Here is a 20942-nt window from a genome sequence, read left to right on the forward strand (position 1 = left end):
AAAGTGACAAGTTGAAAGGTGATGTGTTGTTAAATCTCTCATGTCAAAATGTCGGGTCACGATCAGCTGGTCCACTGTTTGTGTGAATTAACGAGGTGAGGCATTTTACTTTTCAGACAAAGTATTTAAACGAATGGGTAAAATGTTAATTATTCATTTTGACAGTCATCGGAGTTAGCGTGTTTCTTTTTTTTTTTTTAGCTTAGCACTATATTTCTTAGTTACAGTCTATAGATCAATGGGATGCGTTTTCTAATTTGTTATAATAACGTGACTGTAACAACGTGGCAACTACGGAGGAGTACAACATGTAATATTCCTCTATACTTCAGTTTATTATGAGTTAATTCATGCATTATGTACAGATGTTAATTAGTATTTATCAAAATTCAGTGTCACTGCAGTCTCCCTGTAACACCCCTACAGCTTCAACATTAAAGCTTTTGCTGTGATGTTTGTATTTACTCTCTTTTAAATACATGTTAGAGTCACAGATGTTTATAATTTAATATCCATAAACGTATTTTTTAGTAGAAGCTTTAGTTCTGACTCTGAAACAGTTTCCTGCAAAGTCTCAGAGGAGCCAAATCAGTTCTGAAAGTTTGTTTGCTAATTTGCTGTAACGTGTTTCTGTCTCAGGTTGCTGTGGAAGTTGCTGCTGCCCCTGGTGTTCCTGTGTGTGTTGCTGATCGCTGTCCTGGTCCTGTTGGTGCTGGCGGTGCGTTTCTGGCTACAGAGCAACAGGAACGCCCGGCGGGCGAGAGATGGCCGCCCCACGGTGGCCTTCTTCCACCCTTACTGTAATGCCGGTGGTGGGGGAGAGAGGGTGCTCTGGTGTGCCATCAGGGCACTACAGAACAGGTAAAGCGGATAAACTGATTCTGATGAGTTTTTTTTAGGTTACAGTTTTGTGTGTCCACCTACCTCAGACTAGCCGGTGTGCCTGTGTGTCAAATCTGCACAGGTACACAGACATCAACTTCGTGGTGTACACGGGGGACCTGGGTGTGACGGGCCAGCAGATTCTGGACGGGGCGCGGCGGCGTTTCAACATTGTGCTCCCGCGGCCGGTTCACTTCGTGTTCCTGAGGCACCGGCTGCTCGTGGAGCCCAGCCTGTTTCCTCACTTCACCCTGCTGGGACAGAGCGTGGGCTCCATCTTTCTGGGATGGGAGGCGCTGACAGAGTTTGTCCCAGACCTTTACATCGACTCCATGGGCTACGCCTTCACTCTGCCCCTGTTCCGGTACTTGGGAGGCTGTAGCGTGGGGAGCTATGTTCACTACCCCACCATCAGCACTGACATGCTGTCTGTAGTCAGAGAGAGGAACCCCAGGTAATCAGTGTGTGTCTTTACTAATTGTGTCAGAATACTATTATGTGCTATTTTCAGTTAGTTTAATTTATATACTCCTGTCATAAGCATTTCTCAAAATACTACCCAATACTGTCCTAGGTTCAACAACCCAGACTACGTCTCCAACAGTCTGTTCCTGAGTGCCTTCAAGGTGGTCTACTACTGCCTGTTCGCCCTGCTGTACGGCATGGCCGGCTCCTGCAGCGACCTCATCATGGTCAACTCCTCCTGGACCCTCGATCATATCCTGTCACTGTGGCGCGCTCCCAACCGCACCAGTGTGGTCTACCCGCCCTGCGACGTCAGCGCCTTCTTGGACATCCCGCTGGAAGACGATGGGGCCAAGAAGTGCCACTCGATCGTCTCCATCGGGCAGTTCAGGCCTGAGAAGGACCACCGGCTGCAGATCAGAGCTTTCAAGAAGCTGTTGGACAGGAGGAGGGCCGGTGCTGGGGGCAGGGAGGCAGTGAAACTGGTTCTGATTGGTGGATGCAGGAACCAGGAGGATGAGGATAGGGTGCTCATGTTGAGGGGGCTGTGCCAGGAGCTGGGCGTAGCTGACAAAGTGGAGTTTAAACTGAACATACCCTTTGAGGAGCTGAAGAGAGAGATGGGGGAAGCCACCATCGGACTTCATACCATGTGGAACGAACACTTTGGAATAGGTCATTTATCTTCCTGAGCTTATGTTCAGACTTTCTCACCACCATCTTCTTTTAGATGATTAAAACCCATGATTTTCTTTCTTTTTTTTTTGCTCCTCTAGGTGTTGTGGAGTGCATGGCAGCAGGGAAGGTCATTCTGGCCCACAAGTCTGGGGGCCCCAAGCTGGACATCGTGGTACCTTTCGAGGGGGGCCAGACCGGCTTCCTGGCTGACGATGAGGACAGTTACGCGGAGGCGATAGAGAGGATTCTGGCTCTGCCTTCTGCCAGCCGGCTGCAGCTCAGGAGCAACGCCCGTCAGTCAGTGGCTCGCTTCTCAGATCAGGAGTTTGACGCTTGCTTCCTCGCTGCCATGGAGCCTCTGATGGGAACAATCGAACGATGAGGCGAGGAGTCGTTCTTCACCTGCTGTTTGTCCGTGCATAGTTAACATGATATTTGACACATTTCCTTTGATGCACTTAGGGCTGCATTTACACTGGACTACTGACGAAATCTGATCAGAACTGATGCAGAGATCCCTCACATGCTCACACAGAGGGGCTGTTAAAGTGGCCAACACATGCTGAGCATACATTAGATCCAGAAAAACTGAAAGCTCACAGTTCCCAAAAATATATTATGACCACAAACAAGTAAAGAATAAAAAAAACAAAAAAAACATTCCCTGTTTCAGATAAATGTGTTTTAAGGTGAATACAAACCACCCAGCCTGTAGTTCGAGTTATTTTGCGAGAGGTTATCAAGGGAGCAAACTGTTTAATATGGTGACAGTTACAGTTCTGAGAAACACAATGGAATTTTAAAAAAAGTTTACAAGAGCTTAACATCTCTACATGCCCAAAATGTGAAGTATTTTTGATATTGATGATGAATTTAATAAAGATATGATGGAAGTAAGTGGTTGTGTAGTTTTTTAAAAAGCTAATCTATCACTGCGCTTGTAAATAAACTCTTATCTGGATTAGAGGATGAAAAGTTACACCCAAGAACCTTTTTGTATTTGGCACCATGTGTTTTGGCTCGCAGCAGCAAATGATTAAAACTGGCCTGGTGTTGAAATGAGCTGCGACAGAGAGAGGTCACTGATCTGTCCTGATTTTTATTGCTTCATGTGAGGCCATTTGTTTTGAGTGTTGCTGGCTCCAGAGGCCAATCGTAGCCAGCAGGCTCAGTACAGTCAGTGTCTCCTAATTTTAAAGAGGTTTGTTTCCAGAGGTGATAGAGGGGGCTTCACTTTTAGAGGAGATACCAGCTGACAGGTCTTAACAACAGAATAGAGGGGCATTAAAATCTGACTCTAAAAATCCAGCTAACCCTGGACACTGCAGTTGTAAATTTCAAATAATTTAGTGCATAAATAATCTTCTCTACAGCGCCTCTGTAAGTATTTCCTTCTGTTAAAAAGGAATTTAAGTGCTCTTTTAAACTCTCTGAAAACTTGACTTCAAATCTTAAGTAGCATTAAATGTTCAAGAGTAAATAAGCAACAATCAAAGATCAATAGTTCTGAGCAAAGGTTAAGTAAGAGGAAGGAAGCTGAACAGACGGAGGGAGTTTTTTTTTTTTTAGGGGTTATGGAGGGTAAGAGGCGGTGCTAGGACACAGTGTTAGGACAAATGTTGAACCTATTTAGAGGGAGGTCAATGAAGCGCTGAGGCACTTTGGTTTGGTGCTAGTCAAGATGAAGTGGTACGCTCTTCTCTTGGCTCTGCTGCTGTCTCTGAGATGCTCAGGTGAGTGGCTTTCTGCACAGGTGGAGACAGAGTGACTGCAGTCATTGTTCTCCACGTCCATGTCCTTTGACCTTGCAGGCATCCCACTGTACAGCTCAGAGCTGGAGTCTATGGCAGACAGAGGTCTGGGAGCAGCTCTGGCAGAGGTCAACTCCAGATATGCTGTCAGCCATCTTTACCGGGTGACTCGAGCCTCTGTCACAGGGGTGAGTCTGTCCATGCTATTCTTCAACCTTTTTTAAACCACCACATCTGTTGCAGGTGGTTACAGATGTGCTGGATGGTTTTAAACTGGTTGTAGGTCTGTGTTATTTGTGGGATTAAGACAAATATCACACGTGTGCCAGGTTATTCCCATGGACCTGAACACCGTTGACCTGCTGATCATGTTTGGCATTAAAGAGACAGAGTGTGCGAAGGCTTCCAGGAGCGACCTGCAGACATGTGCCTTCAGACCGGGCTTCTTTGTGGTGAGACATTTTAATGTCACCTGTGGTAAAAAAAAAACAAAAACAAAAAGACATGAGTAAAATATTATTACTAAAACTGAAATGAATGGACTAAAATAATGGTTCCCAACCTGGGGCTCACTCACGCTAGGTGTACAGTAATGTTGGACACTGTGGAGACCCGGTATCTGGATTCTGGGTAGGACACATGTTGACAGACTGATGCAGCCCAGTGTTTACATTGGCATGAATGTACTGGGACAGAGTTTGTTGATCAGATCTGTTTTGCCGTGATGCAGTGAGGCACTGACGTGACCATCGTAAAACTAAAACATATTTGCATTATACAGAACATGAAAAAAGACCCACCCCTCTTCTCATTTCAGCCCTCCTTCTCCTGCTCCAGTCGGGTGAAAATGTCCACCACCTCAGCCCAGGTTGTCTCCCTCAGGTGTGGCCACGACAGCAGCTCCAGCTCAGAGTCCAGTGAGGAGGTGAGGACACAGATACAGAGGTGGTCTAGAGAGGGAGGGAAGGGAGAGAGAGGAGGAATCCTGGTGGAGAAGAGAAGGGGAGGAGAGAGGGGGAGAACTGTATTGCACTACTGCCATTATCCTTTTTACTCCTTTTTCCCCCAAATCAATTATTTCCATTTTTCATATTTGATTTTCAGTCTTAATAAACTCGTAAAAGAAACGTTTTGCCTTTGATTCTACAGATGTTCTCAAGAGGGAGACACCAGTTCAACAATCCACCTGCAAACAGACGTAAGTAGAGAACAGTCAGTTACTGACATGTTTCATTCCTCAGCACTGTACGAAAAGCTTTAGGCTGAACTGGTGCCTGAAATTCACAGGTGGGATGTTCAGTGCACGTAACTGACCAGGGAACCAATATCTTTCAACAGACCGGGCTCCTCCTGCTCCTCCTCCAACTCCTCCACCCGTCCAGTCAGGTCGTTCCCTCCACAGCCAGGCAGGGGAAGTGCAGCCCAGAGGAGACACTTTCAGCAACTTCCTGGTGTGAAGGTTCAGCTCGCTCTGGAAACATTTAGGTGCTGATCAGAAAACAAACTTGAATTAAAAACAGAATTTTCATATTATGGTTTGTTTTTTTTTCCATGTTATTTTATATTAATGCCTTGGGATCAATAAACATCCATCAATTAACTTATTGGGTTTAAAGGGCTCCAAAATACTGTTTCTCTATGCTAAAAATATTGTTAGGTGTAAGGCAGGATAATACCACTAGAGGGAGTGTGAGCTCCACCAATCAAACACCAAATACTGTTCCCATTCTAACCCTTTGTACCCTCCACTGTGAGTAAAAGACCCGTACAGATGTTCCCAGCTACACCTTATTCACATCATTTGAACAAACAGACTCTGACACAGGTTGGGGTCTGATTTGAACATTTATATTGTGATTTTCAGTTTATATGCAAGAGGACACGTTTACTCTATCTGCAACCATTTTTCTTCATGTCGTTTGGCCCCACATGTTCACATCAGCACATCAATAACTTACATACTGTAACCGTAGCAAACAATCCTGTTCAGGATGATCATACTCAGTTAGAAGAAATGGTACATCTCACAACTGTGGCCAAGTAGGACAAAAGAATAGCATGTTAAACGAGCCTTGTTCGGAATCAGCCATGGATATAATGATCTCCTCTGGTCTCTATTGTGTAAAACCATTTCCACAGCACACGTTTCCACACTAAAGCCAATTAAAAACCAGTTTAAATGGAGTGAAATATTAATGATATGTCATCCTGGCACACAGGGACGTGTTGAGAAGGAGTTCCTTTGAAGGACAGCGCTAGCACCCTAAAAGAAAGGCATTGCTGCTAGAAATAAAAACCCTTCACGATCCACGCTGTAAATAAAAAAAAAATCCAGAGATAACCTTAGTCCCCGTGCACTGAGGGCTGAAGCAGTAATGGCACCATGAAGAAACAAGATACAACAGACACACAAAGTTGAAAGCAACATTCAGCCTAATGCCACTCAGGTGATTTCTGTTATTGACTACATGATTTAATGCTCTGTACATTAACCAGACAAATGTGTCCTTATCAACGGGGTCACCTTGTGTATACTTCACATGGCCGAATCCAGTCTGTACTTTCTACTTCCTGGATTGTGACACCATGTGGCGTACGAAGGCGACGGGGACCAACAGTAACGGAGTAGCAGCTGCAACTGTACAGATACAAACTGAAGGATAAGGTCCGAAATCAAGCCAACGCACAGGGAGCTCACACAGTCCACGAAGATACACCACCACAGGCCTTCCTCTCCATTTACAGAAGTCCATTAGACGTTTGCATTAAATTAAAAATACAGTTTTTCTCCAGTTGCACAGTCCAGACTCTGCTGAGCCTTTGGAAGAAATCTCCTTTCTGCTTTGACCTCTGTGCAAGACTTTGGGAATAAGGCTTCCTTCTGATTTGCATTTGCCAAGTGAATTGAACAGTCTAGAAATGTTTGAGAAACAGATTTTAAAGTTTTAGCGGTGAGTGTTTTTGTACTTCTGAATCATCGTCTTCATGTGTGTAATTCATAATGTTTTAAATATGCCTTCCATATACATTCCATTGTGCCCTATTGTTCTGTTCCTCTCCAGACTTTGTTGACCAGTTATTAAAAGACAGACTTGTAAAAAAAATCCTTCCATTTATCAATCATTAAATAATTTCATATAAAAGCAAACCGCTCCACAAAGGCCGTCCCTAATGGCTAACTACATCGCCACCATATAATCATACATACATGCACGCACACAATGCATGCATGCATATTCAGTCTCAGTTTCTCTCTCTCACACATGCACACACACCAGAACAGCTTCATGTTTTACAGCTTGTTGTTAAATGAGGTCCATGCAGTACCAAAGCAGAAAGATCCTGATGTTTGTTTCCTTTTTTTTTTTTTTTTTGTCTCCAGTACGTGGCACAAACTTATGGCAAAAAAAGCGGATACATGGTTTGGCTCAGACCTGGATCCAGTAACGTTTGCACAATTCTTATTAGTGTTTATTTAAATGTGCTTGGCGTACCAGAAGGGTGGAGTTTACCACACAGGGCAATACAATATGTTCCAGAGAGTTTAGACAATCGCAGAAAATCAAGACCTTCTTACTTTTCTGTGACCTCAAACTTACCTGCTCCGGTCTTAATTGTCCCAGTGTTGTAAACCCCACTGATCCAGAATGCCAAGCATGTTTAAAAAAAAATGCAATAACTAGCGCACACTAATTGACCAGGGTCTGGTTTGGGTTTTAGTATATACACAGTCATCTGTTATCTGTGATCCCAAAGAGAACAGAGGGAACTCAGGGATTCGCTCCCAGTTCACTACGCGTCTCTACTGTGTCCTCATCTCCAAATTCAGCACTCTCCAGTAAGTTTGGTGGCGTCCCCCCGTTTGGGTGGTGCAGGTGGGGGTCCTCGTCGTAGTGTTGCATAGCCTGAGATGTTTCCGGACATGTAGCCACCGTTTCCTCCATTGCTTTGCTTTCCTTGGTCCAGGAGCAGCTCAGGGGGCGGCGGAGGCAGCGCCATGTCGTCCATGGTCCCCGCGGGGTCCAACTTGCCCGACAGGCCAGCAGAGCTGAGAGAACCCTGTCGACCAACTGACTTTCGCTTCAGTGTCCGGTTGAGATCCTCAAGGAAATTGGGCTGGCCTGAGCTGCCCTTTGGGGAGGTGGGTGGAGGCGGCGAGACAGGAGGAGGCTCTGGGGTGGTGTTACTGCGTCGCACAAGTGTGGGTGGAGGAGTCTTTTTCAGTGAGCTCTTTCCCCATGTCGAGTTGCTGACAAGGGAGAGTGGTGGTGGAGGAGGTGGAGCCTGGGGCTGTGGATTGACCACGGCTACCCTTGGAGGTCCACTGCTATGGGTGTCACTACCAGGAGGTGGAGGAGGGGGGAAGAGCTCAGAGGCAGGGGGAGGAGGTGGGAAGTAGGCACACTCAGGTGGTGGGGAAGGGAAGTCGCCACTGGACTGCTTCACCTGGCTCACTTTGGCCTGGAGAGCCATGGGCAGGTTGGCTAGGTTGAGCTTGCCTGGTTTCGGGGGAGCAGGGGGTCCAGCTGAGTGGTCCTTGGAAGGGGATCCAGTAGAGGAGGAGGTGGGACATGGGGAGGAAGGAGGGGTGTTACTCTGAGGAGCAAACTTGCTGAGCAGGTTCCTCCTGGATTCCTCATAAGAGGCTGAGGCGTTGGACTTGATGCTGGAGTTCCTCTGGGGGGTGGGAGGGGGTTTCTTGCCTCCCAAATTGGAGGAGCCAGAGGGTGACCTCCTCAGGGGGGAGCCCAGGTTTCCAGGAGGGAGGGGAGGAGGAGGTGGGGTCGGGCCTGTGACAGGTGCTGGGGGAGGTGGTGGAGGAGGAGGAGGAGGGGCAGGGAAGCCAGCGTTGCTATCTGGAGGAGGAGGAGGAAACTCTGGAGACTGTATCTGCTGGCTACCCCCAGGCTGCCATTTTGGTTTGGTCTTGACTGCAGGTGGGGAGAGGGGGGCTTTGGGGCTCTCTGTGTGATTGGCTACTTGGGATGAAGCTCCTGGAAACTGACTTGCTAGTTGTTTTACTAAAGACATGGTAGGAGGAGCTCCTGTGGAAATGGGTGGTGGTTTAGACAGGCTGTGCTGCTTGGGCAGAGTTGGAGGGGGGTGGCTGGAGGTGTGGCCTGCCTGGAGGCTGAACTGCTTCTTGAGGGGTGCAGGTGGAGGAGGAGGTGGGGGTGGTGGTGGGGTTGGGCCCCCTAAGGCAGCAGGAGGTGGGGCAGGAGGAAACGGTGAGACAGGTGACACGGGCTTGGGACCAGTGTGAGGGACAAAGCCGGGGGTGAAGGTTTTGGGTGGCGCTGGTGGTGGTGCAGGAGGGGGTGGAAACTGGGCTGGCACTGGGAACTGCTGGGGAGGAGGAGGTGGTGGTGGCGGGGGTGGAGGTGGAGGAGGTGGGGGTGGTGGAGCAGGGGCAGGCGGGTGGCGAGTCCTCGAGGTCTGCGTTTGGAGACAGGAGGTCCCGTGGCGGGCTGGGAAACCTTTCCTTCAGTGCCTGCTTCAGCCCGTTGGGGTAAACAGGATGGCTCATGGGAGCTGGTGCAGGTGGGGGTGGAGGGGGAGGAGGAGGGGGAGGAAATGCTACTCCATTGGCCTGAGGAGCAGGTGGAGGTACTGGGGGCGGAGGGATGAAGGCAGGTGGGGTGGCTGGGCTGGGAGGGCCCAGCTTCAACACAGCCATGGCTGACCCAGGGATTGGCATGGATGGCGGAGGTGGGGGAGGAGGTGGAGGGGGAGGCGGGACATTAGTCCTTGCCGCAATGTGATTGACATTGGGTTTGATGGACGCCTGAGCTGCAGCTGATGTGGCAGCTGGGGGCAGAACTTGCTGAGCTGTTGCGTGGAGGTGGGCAGGCAGCTTGTGGCGGCTGGCAGCCTGAGAGGCCTTCTGGTTCTGCAGCCTGGTGATGGTGCTATACTTGTACATGGTGGGAGCCGGCGAGTGGTGTGACACCATTTGAACTGGGGGTGGAGGAGGCGGAGGAGGAGGAGGAGGTGGGGGTGGAGGAGCTGGCTGCTGCTGCTGTGGGGCCATGTGGTTGTAGCTGCTGATGGTCTGCGGCTGTTGCTGCTGCTGTGGAGACTGAGGAGACTGAGGCTGGGGAGGCAGATGCTGGTGTTGCGGCTGGGTCGGCGTCTGGGGGTGTGATGATGGGTGTGCTGATGGCTGCTGAGGCTGTGGCGGGTGCTGAGGCTGTGGTGGGTGCTGTTGTTGGAGCTGGGGCGGAGGTTGGGGCTGAGGTTGGGGAGGGGGTGTCAGGGCTGGATGGTCGACTGAATGCTGGCTGTGGTGCCGGTGGCTGTGGGACGCATGCGGCAGGGTGGCCCCTCTGGATGCCTCCATCCTCATCTGCTAGAAAGAGATTGTGTGTTAGCTCAGAAAATTGATTTACTTTTTTTTTTTTTTTTAATCCGTGTAACAAACTTCTGAAAGTCTTTGAAAGACAGATCTACCTTAGAGTTTTCCTCGATCTGGGTACCTCTCTTCCAGGCCTCAGAGAAAATGGAGCTCACCACACTCTGGGAGCGGCCGTGAGACGAGCCTGTGTCCACACCACTGTCTGAATGGCCTGAATGATTGGACTGGGACTCTAGAAGCACAAACATGAATGAAAGAAGTATATAAATACATAAATTATGAACTAGACCCTCCAAGGTCTATTACGTGGATGCTCACTGATTAAACAGTGTACTAACCAGGTATGCTGGCAGAGCTGGAGCCTGATCGGATGCTGGAGGTAGAGAGAGAGGACCAGTCATAGGCCGCCTCTGTCCTCTTCATGGCTTCCTGGTAGTTCACATATAGCTGCTTTCCATACTACACATAAACACACACAGACAAGGTGAAAGAAGACAACAACAGGAAATTGATTACGATTTCTCTCAGAGGTGTTAGAGGACCGTCTTTTTTCATCAAAGCAGGAGCTCAGGTTTAGATCTACCTTGGCGATTCGAATTCCATTCACCCATTGGTGCAGGGTCCTGACGTCATCACAGCACAGATACTTGATGTACTGTGACTTCTTCTGGATTTGTGGATGCTTCGAAAAGAAATAAATATGTATTTTAAAATCCAAAATGCCTTAAAAGTCCAGTGGAAAATAATAAAATCTTCATCTTCATAATGAAAAGATTCCATGTGCTATCTACACCATCTACAGAACAGGGCGTCACCTTCAGGGCCAGGCAGTAGTCAGTAGGAGCCTTGTATTTGCTGCGGTAGTCCTGGCCGTAATACACGTTAACATGGTCCAGCTGCAGGAAGCACACAAGGTCTCTGGATGCCTGCAGACAGAGAGAGACACACAGGAGACAAGAGCATGTTATTGACACATGGCTGATCACTAAAGGATCACTGAAGTTGTCTTTATTTAGCCAGTTTGGAGACAGTTTGGACTCAGCAGATGTATGAAGACACGTCAGGAAAAAGACGAGATTACTTATTAGTAGTTGCTCTAAATTGGCCTTGAATAACTACACTAACAGCATCCATGTCCCACTGTAGTCCAATTCTTGTGTGTACTTGTTCGTGTAATGGGTGATTACACAGACTTAAATTAAAAGCACAGTGCTTTATTCATTGCCTGAGCTGGAACTGTAATGTATTTTAGTTTTAGCTTACACACATTCCAGGATTTAAATCAGGCAACAATAAGATAAACTACTGGCCCCAAGTAATGCAGCTGCTGAGAGCTGATGTGGTGTCAATGACAGCCGTGGAAAAACTGTTATAGTCTGAAGATGACTATGGGGGATGGAAATGCTAAAAACAGAGCACGTGTACAGCAAATCTTTGCAGTTTAAAAAACCAGAAAGGATGTTTGGTTTCAGTTGTGTTCAAAGTGATCAGGTCTAAAACAGGAAATACCACAGAGAAGACTGTGTGAATCTGGTTCTCATAACCCCAACCCACACTATTCTCTATCTTCATTTTCACTGATTAGTGTGACTGAGTGCCTACAGTGCACCATCTCCAGTCTCACTGACCTTGGCTTTGCCCTTTGGCACGTAGTAGATCCCCGAGGCCCTGAGGAGGAAGTAACGCTTCTTCCACGACTTCTTCCCATCCTCCTTCAGCCACAGGACACCCTCGATCTCCGGCACAGACACAGAGCCGCCACAGAAACACTCCTGAAGGATGCACAGAAACAGAAGGTTAAGTTTATCTTGTGAATAATCCTCCTGTTCAGCTGAATTCATACAGAAAAGCCCGTAGTTCTCCCTGAAAATAATCTCACCTCCAAGAGAGCCTCTTTATTCCTGTCAGCCATTTCTAATGTCTCCTGCCGCCCCAACAAATAGTTCTGGAAAAGATTGAGAAGATGAGTGAAGCGAATAGAGGACGGGGGGGTGTCGGCAGCTCACCTCGTCTTATGTTAAATAAATGATTCACCTATACTCGCTTTAGAGCTTTGACCTACTTCCCACTCTCCTACACAAACACACTCCCTTGTTCCGTCTCCGGCTCTGTGGGCTGTGCAGTCACTCAGCATGCATAAACAATGTGTTTGTGTGTACAGCATATGCTTCCAGCATTTACACGCTGAGTGCAGGGCTGCTACGGAGGCTATCGAGAAGATGATCTGTGTGTGTGTCTGTGGAGGAATAATGGACTGTATTCACCTGAGGGTTCTTGAAAAGAGCATATTTCTCGATGCGCTCAATAAACATGAGCTTGTTGTGGCTGTCCCGGGTCCAGTTTAACAGATTCTCCACCAAGTTCTCATGATCCTCAAAATTACGTTCTAAGAGAAAGAGAGAGCGAGAGGAGAGGAGGAGTGGCGTGAAGATAAGTTGCAAGATATGCAGTTTTTTTGCTGACCTGAAATTGTGCACTTAATTTCCTCCTGCTGGGGATTTCGTTTTTTTTTTTTTTTTGGGTGGGGCAAAACCTTTAACTGTAAGCCTGACAATTAGCCTGAAGTCACAAACAGCGACTCTTAGCCCACACATAATTATAATGTTTGTCACTTACATTGTTTACACCAAAAACAACCCAAAACCTTAAACAATGTTTAGTTGACTCAGGCGTGGAGGAAACTATCTGCAGCTCCTCCCTTACCCATCTGTAGCTCCGTGATGGTTTCCACTAGAGACCAGTCAGGGCTGTAGCCACAGTGGGATTTATCCAGCAGGCTGTCCAGCACCTGCCGGACCGTCTGCCGCTCATCCACCATCATGGTCTTGGAGCTCTCATCTGACATGTGGACCCTGATCACCAGCTGGGGAAGAGGAAAAGGAGCAGAAAGGAGGATGTTGGTAAACCGACTTTATGGTAAAACGAGGGATAAACCCAAAGGTTCATAAAATTCTTTGATGGCCTCTCGTGCACAATTTGCATTGATTTTATGTGAATATATTTTACCGCACAATGTCATAACCCTTTTCCTGTAACAGAACACCTCAATTTAAGAAAAAAATCTGATCACGTGCTTGTATGGCTTGTTCCAAATAGTCTACTAAAACTATTTATGGGTCACTGGAGTCTCGATGTCGCATATACAGCTACTAAACACTAAAATCTGATAATCTAGCCAAAGTTTTCCATCCACGGGGAAACAAAAGTCTTCCATAACATGCAAGATTAAACTGAGCTGAACGTGACAAACACACACCTGACAAATCCAGCCTCACATGATCACAACCAACATAAGACCTGACCTGGTGTGAAACCAAATAAAGACCCCCCTGTATGACCCCACCCACTGGGACTGAGATATCCAATCAGTATGTGGGCACAGTTGATTGAACAGAAACACGGACGAATAAGAAAAGTGGGAGAGCTGTGAGACACAGACACGGGGAGTCTGACCTACATTTCTCACAGGAAAGAAAAAGAAACACAAAAAAAATAAAAAAAGAAAGGAAAAAAAGCCCAACAACAACAAAGAAGAGTAAAACTGAACCAGATATTCCACTGCTTCAGCGACACAAAGTTCTGAATCCTCTGTCGGACTGCAATAAAACTGCTTCAACGTCATGAATCAAAAACATAGTTAACTGGTTAAGAGGCACAGCCGGCTGTATGAAATGCTGACAACCACAGCACTAATAATTTAGCACATCACAGCACAGAGGTTTTTCTTTTAATGTGCCAGCTGTACCAGCACTCTTTATACTCTGTACCAGCTCTGTTTGTTGAAACACTATTGGGCCTCAACTATTCATTACATGTTAAAAAAAAAAAAAAGGACACCATTGCTCTCATTCACAGAGACAGTTCATTCACTGGTGGAGATACTGGTACAAATGGACTGCCTGTGGAGTCCCATACTGACTTCCTAATGGAGACATATACACACCGTGGCTTCAATGGAGCGAGGCGCCCCAGTTGTTCACCGAAAAACCAGCACTTGTTTGGTTGGATGGGGTAAATAAGACGTCTTGTGCGTTGTGGACGTGTCTGCATTGTTTTGCAACGCACACTGCATCTTTTTCTGAAGCCTCTTTCTGATTTCTCGCTCCCTCCCCAGCAAATACACACACACATATAATCAAACACTGCAATGACCTATTTTCTCTGCGCTTCGCCGCCTCGCTGTGAATGAAGTTCACAAAGAAATGCAGCGCACAGTGAATATGACAAGACAGCAATTGCTATATGAGGCAGAATGGCTTTTTAAACGGGAAACTGAGCAAGTCAGTGAGATTGTGTGCACAAAGGAAAGAGGGGGTTCTACCTTCTTGACCTGCGCCTCCTTGATTTTTTCCAGGGCGACTCGGATCTTCTCTGCCTTTAATTTGGCAGCTTGCTCCTCCTAGATGGACACACAGGAACACAGTTAATACAGCTGTCACTCGTGCAAAAACCAAAAACGGTCTTTGATTTCATAGCCTTGCCTCACCCTCTTCGCCCATATCTTTCATCATGCCCCTGGCAGGAATAAAACATCCTGCACACACGACTTCATTAAATAGTAAGCATCCTTCTAAACCATTTAAGCGCACAAGCCTTGTGCACTGGTGGCGCATGGCGTCTTGTGCAAAACGAATCCTAATTTTCCTTTGGGTTTCTTACCTGCCCCCTCCAACAAGATGCCATCACCTCCATTCTGCAGGTTGTGTGTGCTTCCACGTGTGTGAGTGGGTGTGTTTTATCACTTATGTGTGAATATGCGATCAGACACAAATAAACACTGATGCTAAATCGCTGCTATTGTGACATTGGTCCAGCGTCCCCTCAAATATGGCGCTCCACTTGCTGTCTATGGTTCCATGTTGGATTCATATGGAGCTGCAGTGGTTTCCTTTGATCTCGCTATACAGCAGAAGGGAGACAATGGTAGAAGATCCCCAAAGGGCGAGAGGCTGCGGATGAGTGTAGGATCAGTTCAGCTTCAGCTTCTACGCCCTCCACTCAAAGATACAACCATCTCCTACAAACATCATATTAAAAAGGGGGGGAAATATCCAGACGCGTGCATGACTGATGTAGAAGGATGAAAACGGGTTCTTAATCAGTTTTTATACATTTCAACACTGAAGCAAAAACAGAAAAAGCCAAAAAAATCAACAACTCTATTTTTGTCCCAATTTCCACCTCTCAACGGTAAAAAAAAAAAAAAAGTTATTCCACTATGATCGTCAGTAGATGAAATTCAGCCTCGCGTCCATGTCCTCCATCACTCAGACGACAGCGGTCAAGTTGGCCGAGACTGTGCTGAGCAGAGACCTTGTGACAGCGCGGGTTCACTGACACGCAGACATGTGCACCAGAGATGAGCACAACTTGACTAAAAGCCCAAGTGAGACAGTAGGGAGGACGATGCCCCTCCCACCCCCTCTTCCTGCTTTCTCCCCTCTCTCTGTCTCCCCCTCTCCATCACACTCTTCCTCTCTCTCTAGAACAGATGCAGAGGTTTGAGAGCGTGTCCAATCGATGGAACATAATCCCCACAAAAATAGTAGAATGACGGGTCAGCCAACCAGCGAGCCCCGTTTGCAAGACCCTCTCCCCTTTAGCCAGTCAGGACAAGGGTGGTGGCGGGGGGGTGGGGGACCGTGACTGACACTGTCCCTGGAGCTAAACTACAGCGACAAGGACGGAGAGTGGAATTCGGGTGAAAGAGAAGCTGAGGTGCTGAATATTTGAAGCTGTGTGTGTGTGTATATACGCAGGCATGTGCGTTACAAGAGAGGGGGTGAGGGGTATTCACCACGGCTCCCCAAGCCTCTTATCTCAGGAAACCCCTGCCCCCTCCTCCTTGACCCAGACTACCTTTTCCACATGAGCAGCTCCAGAGCATATACACATTAATGCATTTGAGCCAGCACTGTTTGGCCAACACACAGTGGCAGGCTTTTAGTCTGCCAAGTGTGTGTGTGTTAGTAAGAGAAACAGAGGTCACGGGGGGGTGCAGATTACAGTCCAGAGTCAATCTGAGTCACACTGTAGGTTTAGCCCCAGAAATGTCAGTGTAACCGCCCCACATCTCGCCCTCCCCTCCATTATTCTCTCTCCACATGACACCTACACCCTGCCTTTTTATTATTAGACATTAGTCGGATTCCTATTCCACAGCCGTCTTCCCTTCCACTTTCACACTCAGCCATACCAGAGCCAATTTTAAAAGGCTCTTTTGCCGAGCCAGAAAGAAAAAAAAAATCTTGGCACCGTTTCCCTTTGATGTCTTCCCACTCTCTACCTCCTCGCTTGTTCCCAAACATCCCGCGCTCATTCAGTATTCTGACTTGCGAGCGAGGAGAGGGAGAGAATTTGTGAGTTGAAGCGATCGCAGCTCGCCCTCTCCCATTCTCCGGTGGGAAGTCTAACACTAACACACAAACTCCCTCGCAGCCTGTACGCTGCAGGCTATCTACACATCTCCCTCTTTTAAAAACTATTTAAATGCTTTCTGCATACATGGACAGACTGAGAGTTTAGATGCCAGAAACCAGCAGCCTTGAAACTCTGAATGAATTTCATTGTTTTGTAATACAAAGGAAAAAGGCAGATGAACTGTGTGGATATTTATGTTCATATAAAATGAGATAACTGAAATGGTTTCGCTGGAGTTTTCCAGGCCCACAGAAGAACCGCTGCACTTTCTAAGATTTGGATCATTTGTGGTTTGGATCAAAGATCTGGGAGTATTAAATCAAGATCTACCTCTGTCGGAATCCCTCGCTGTGTGCTTAGCTACGTGTCGTGTAGCGCTGGCAGGATAGATCACGATCGCCAGCGGCCAACTTTAAACCACAAATCTGCACACATCTGATCAGCATAAGCTTAGAATGGGAGCCAAAGGCTGCAACCAATACACTTGCTGGGAAGCCTGACAGCTGTTGAAAACTTAGGTGGACTGACACATGATGGATAAGTAGATGTGAAAGATTCAGAATAAAAACTGTTTCCAGGCACAGATCCATTTGATCTTTGTGCATTTCAGCGTCTAGTATCTGTGTACGTTCACTTTTAATGCATGGAATAGCAAACGGTTCATTAATTATCAAAACTGCTGCCAATTAATTACCAGTTGACTTATCGATTAATTAACTACTCGTTGCAGCTCTAATCAAATCACATTCCCGTATTTAATAATGATACGAATGCAAATCAAAAAGACAGCTGAAGACAGAAAGAGAGAAAAGATGAAAACAGAAAATAGGGACCTGTAGTCAAACACCTACATGCCAGTGAAAGATAAATGTTGAAGACCGTACTCAGTCTATGAGCATGGTGAATGATGAGGAGGAAAAATCCATTCTGATGTTCTTGTGCTGTTAGATATATAAAAAGCTGATTTTCAGTACCTGTGATTTGGTCTTGTTTTTTTCTTTTGTTTGCCAAATTTCTTTCAACTTGCCTTGTGTAGTGGAAAAAGGCCAACGCCCCCTCATCAGCTGAAAAATTACCTTTGAAAACTTAGTAAATAAATTAATTTGTCTTATTGCAAGCTGCTGCTTTTCAACAGTGTTATCAAGATGGATTTTTTTCCCACTGAAAGACATGCAAAGCAGAAAAGAGGAGAAGTGTAAACACATGAGCAGAGAAAAAACAAAAAAACTAAGAAGCGAGTGTGTGAGGAAGTCACCTTGGTCAGGAGGTGAGAAGGCTTTCCAGCTATGCTTTTCAGAATGAGTGAGGTTTCTCGGTCCAGATAGGAGTGCTTGGGTGAAGAGAGGAGAGGAGATAAAAAGGAGAGCAGAGAAACAGACAAAATATAGAGAAGTCAGTGCCAGATGATTCTTGGTGGCTTATTAATCGCAGTGTTTTGATTTTTTTTTTTTTCGTATAAAGAAGCGTGGAAGCGAGAGAAGGTTCCATAAATGGAGCGCTCAGCAGTTGTGGTTGTCATTAGCTGCAGCTGTGGGTAAAGAAGCAACGATTGTGAGAAGAAGTGTAGATAAACACAAACACTGCAGCAGATCGAAGTGTGTGAATACTCAGCACACTGTGCATTCTGGCTGCCTGCAAAAACCTACAACTACTTTCACAACCATACACACAATCTTTCTTTCACACCACACACGCCTTCATGCTCATGGTTACATGTGCATGCATTACACACAAAACAAAGGCTGCACACTGTGAATGCTGTTATCCAGCCAATTAATACTGAATTAATATCGTAAAAATCCTGCTGGTCTCTTGCATCATCGCTAACAAACAGGCGAACAAAGTGAAGAGAAATGCTTCAGAATAAAAATTTCAACGTTTGATTAAAGTCTGAATCATTAATGGTGCAGCCCCATCTATATACGCATGCATGCACACATGCCAGCTCGCACACATGCACTTACAGTGGCCCGATCCACTTCACCCTCCTGTGAGGTGAAGTCAAGCTGCCGCCTGGCTGGCTTACCATTGGCCCGTCGCAGTGTGACATGCTGGGAAAATCAGGAGGTGCAGGCAAGGTGTGTGTGTACACCACAGATAGAGGAAAGGATGCAAACACAGAAAATATAAACACATGCAGGGGGGGCAGGGGACATGCTATGGACATCGTGTTATCATGTAAACTGAAATCTGACTGTCATGGTTTTACATTTCTCTCCTCCTCCTTCTCTGGCTTTTAGTCACATAAACATACATATCAGTTTAAGCACAGTGTATAGTTTGCTTTTGTTAGAGAGCCAAGATGCTCTGTGAGTGAAGAAATTCAGAAAGGCTAGATGTTACCATTGTAATCCGAGTCACACTAATAGCTGATTACAATGCACCATCCAATCCACAATACGCGGGCCGTATTGTGGATTGACGCTCAGGATGCCTCAGGCATGCAGCTTCTTCCAAACATCATGCTGTGTGGTTAAACATGCGGGGTAGGAGCTGGATTGAGGTCAGCTCAGCAAATTCAGAATCTGGATTTTCTTAGAAATCCAAATAACGTTGCGTTGCTGTCACTGCAGGTCCTTCATGCCTTCAGTCACTGAGCAGAAACTGAACTGACCCCAAACTTTATTAACACACATTTCACTTACCAATGTACATAGAAACGTACACAACTTTCCCACTGCGGCGCCCACACACACACTGTCTCATCAGCTGATAATACTGTTTCTATCTCTTGGATATCCTTGCTGTGTGTTTTTCAGTGTGAGTGTGTACTTCAGTGTAGGTCGTACCTCAGTGCTGGTCTGGTTTTGTCCTTGTGTGCTCGGGCTGCTCTGGCCCTCCACCTCTCCTCCCGTCATCACTTTATCAATGTCCAGGGAGTCCATGCTGGACGCTGAGGCACATGCTGAATTTACACTGGACCGCTGGGACGGGGCTTCCTGCTCGCTGACAGCGCCCACTGAGCCCGTCCTGCGGTGTTGCCCGCCGCCAGACGACCCCGACGAAGGCCGCCGGAGCGTAGTGGAGGAGAATGAGGAGGAGGACGAAGAGGAGGAAGACGTCTGACGGGCCGCTTCATCCATGCTGAGAGAGGCCTTCTCCAGCTGAGAGGTGATGTCGTCCAGGGAGATGTTGGAGGCCGCGGGGCGGGCGTTGACGCTGCCGCCTCGTACCGTGTTGGCCGGCGATGCCCGGGTGCTGCTACTGGTGCTTCCTGTTGGGGAGTTTCAACAGAGCTCAGACGAAGGAGGAAATGCTAAGTATGGCAGACAGCCATATTTACAATGATTTTATATTACTGATCAGGGATTGCTGCAGTGATTCATTTTATTAATGCTGAAATACTTCATTGTAAATGCACATTATTCAGTGAAACTACCTCCGCTGCTTCCCCCTCCACTGGTGCCTGTGTGCTTGGTACTGGCACTGCGCCCTCCGGGGGCCCTCTGCTGGCCTTTGCTCTGGCCACGAGATGTGGAGTTTGGTCTGGAAATGGTATTTAGCTCCTGTTCAATTGAGCACAGGTCGGCCATCAGCGCATCCAGGTCCACTGTGTCTCCCTGGTTCAATGCCTCTGCAGAGAACAAAGATGAAGGACACAAAAAGATCAGAGAGCAGGGTCGGGCAGAGGGGGGAGGGGTGCCGTGAATCCATTTGTCTGACCTTTTTCTGATCAGTGCCATTATATTCATACTGTGAGCGAAGCCTCACCGTTTATGTTGTACATTGAGAAGCGGTAGGAGAAGTTGGCCATGTTGGTCTCTTGTCTGAGAGGAGGCTTCTGCAGTGTCTTCTGTGGCCTGCCATCATCCAGACTCTGCACAGCACACACACACACACACACAAGAAACAGCTGAGGTGCACATATGCAAAAACCACACGCATTCTGACGTTACAGTCAAAGGATCTAAGCAACCATGTCTGCCAGCTACACTCCTTAGTCTCACACACACACACACACACACACACATAGACACAGACCTGCACAAATACACAATACAAAGTGGTGGTGGGAGGGGAGTTGCTAGGATACCGTATAGGGAGACAGGATTAGCAGTGTTAAGGTTGCTATGGATACAGCCCCTTCCTTTCTCCATGCTCTTCTACCTGTGTGAGTCTGTATCTGTGTAACCAACCACCATTACTGTGTGTGTGTGTGTGTGTGTATTAACCTGTGTGAGCTTGTCCAGCTCTCCCAGCCAAGCTCCAAACATCTTGTCCAGGTCCTGGTCCTCCTTATCGCTGTCCTCCTCTGCCCCATGGTCCAACTCATCATCGGATACCTGCTCCATCTACACACACACACACACACACACACACACACACACACACACACACACACACACACACACATGCACACACAAATGAAGATGCAAAGAGGAAAGCAAATA

The 20942-nt window shown here is 47.1% G+C and overlaps 3 protein-coding genes across 6 annotated transcripts in view; 2 read left to right on the forward strand and 1 right to left on the reverse strand.

The window, feature by feature from the left end:
- Positions 1 to 6: 6 nt before the first annotated feature.
- Positions 7 to 2695, forward strand: alg11 (ALG11 alpha-1,2-mannosyltransferase). The gene is made up of 5 exons (XM_041032191.1): positions 7 to 95; positions 640 to 861; positions 965 to 1336; positions 1457 to 2022; positions 2124 to 2695. The coding sequence occupies exons 1-5, from the start codon at positions 49 to 51 to the stop codon at positions 2405 to 2407; spliced, it is 1491 nt and encodes a 496-aa protein (XP_040888125.1). The 5' UTR covers positions 7 to 48; the 3' UTR covers positions 2408 to 2695.
- A 903-nt stretch (positions 2696 to 3598) lies between these two features.
- spp2 (secreted phosphoprotein 2) lies at positions 3599 to 5306 on the forward strand. 2 transcript variants are annotated; one of them, XM_041032192.1, is made up of 6 exons: positions 3599 to 3758; positions 3837 to 3964; positions 4106 to 4228; positions 4594 to 4701; positions 4926 to 4974; positions 5115 to 5306. In XM_041032192.1, the coding sequence occupies exons 1-6, from the start codon at positions 3707 to 3709 to the stop codon at positions 5231 to 5233; spliced, it is 579 nt and encodes a 192-aa protein (XP_040888126.1). In that variant the 5' UTR covers positions 3599 to 3706; the 3' UTR covers positions 5234 to 5306. The 2 variants fall into 2 exon arrangements, with proteins under 2 accessions (XP_040888126.1, XP_040888127.1); XM_041032193.1 differs by having other exon boundaries at positions 5064 to 5205.
- A 1788-nt stretch (positions 5307 to 7094) lies between these two features.
- The window catches only part of raph1b (Ras association (RalGDS/AF-6) and pleckstrin homology domains 1b), a 35425-nt gene continuing 21577 nt past the window's right edge, over positions 7095 to 20942 (reverse strand). For 2 of the 3 annotated variants that reach the window (XM_041032189.1, XM_041032188.1), the window contains 16 exons: positions 20724 to 20843; positions 20263 to 20368; positions 19931 to 20125; positions 19341 to 19765; positions 18516 to 18602; positions 17807 to 17881; positions 14453 to 14530; positions 12835 to 12994; positions 12396 to 12517; positions 12011 to 12076; positions 11760 to 11903; positions 10947 to 11057; positions 10715 to 10813; positions 10470 to 10590; positions 10227 to 10363; positions 8709 to 10122 (listed from right to left, as the gene is read on the reverse strand). In XM_041032189.1, coding sequence (XP_040888123.1) covers positions 8842 to 10122; positions 10227 to 10363; positions 10470 to 10590; positions 10715 to 10813; positions 10947 to 11057; positions 11760 to 11903; positions 12011 to 12076; positions 12396 to 12517; positions 12835 to 12994; positions 14453 to 14530; positions 17807 to 17881; positions 18516 to 18602; positions 19341 to 19765; positions 19931 to 20125; positions 20263 to 20368; positions 20724 to 20843 — 3327 coding nt within the window. In that variant the 3' untranslated portion in view covers positions 8709 to 8841. Of the gene's footprint in view, positions 10123 to 10226; positions 10364 to 10469; positions 10591 to 10714; positions 10814 to 10946; positions 11058 to 11759; positions 11904 to 12010; positions 12077 to 12395; positions 12518 to 12834; positions 12995 to 14452; positions 14531 to 17806; positions 17882 to 18515; positions 18603 to 19340; positions 19766 to 19930; positions 20126 to 20262; positions 20369 to 20723; positions 20844 to 20942 lie in introns of all 3 variants that reach the window. The other variant, XM_041032190.1, reaches the window with a different exon arrangement.

The sequence above is a fragment of the Toxotes jaculatrix genome, chromosome 24 (genome assembly GCF_017976425.1).
Source record: "Toxotes jaculatrix isolate fToxJac2 chromosome 24, fToxJac2.pri, whole genome shotgun sequence".
NCBI lineage: Eukaryota > Metazoa > Chordata > Actinopteri > Toxotidae > Toxotes > Toxotes jaculatrix.

Bases quoted from the DNA above. Each gene is read 5' to 3' on its own strand.
- alg11 (XM_041032191.1), top strand. From the start codon at position 49: ATGTCGGGTCACGATCAGCTGGTCCACTGTTTGTGTGAATTAACGAG. The intron at 862-964 runs GTAAAGCGGATA...AAATCTGCACAG, and splicing joins ATCAGGGCACTACAGAACAG to GTACACAGACATCAACTTCG. The intron at 2,023-2,123 runs GTCATTTATCTT...TTGCTCCTCTAG, and splicing joins GAACGAACACTTTGGAATAG to GTGTTGTGGAGTGCATGGCA.
- spp2 (XM_041032192.1), top strand. From the start codon at position 3,707: ATGAAGTGGTACGCTCTTCTCTTGGCTCTGCTGCTGTCTCTGAGATGC. The intron at 4,229-4,593 runs GTGAGACATTTT...TTCTCATTTCAG, and splicing joins TCAGACCGGGCTTCTTTGTG to CCCTCCTTCTCCTGCTCCAG. The intron at 4,702-4,925 runs GTGAGGACACAG...TTGATTCTACAG, and splicing joins GCTCAGAGTCCAGTGAGGAG to ATGTTCTCAAGAGGGAGACA.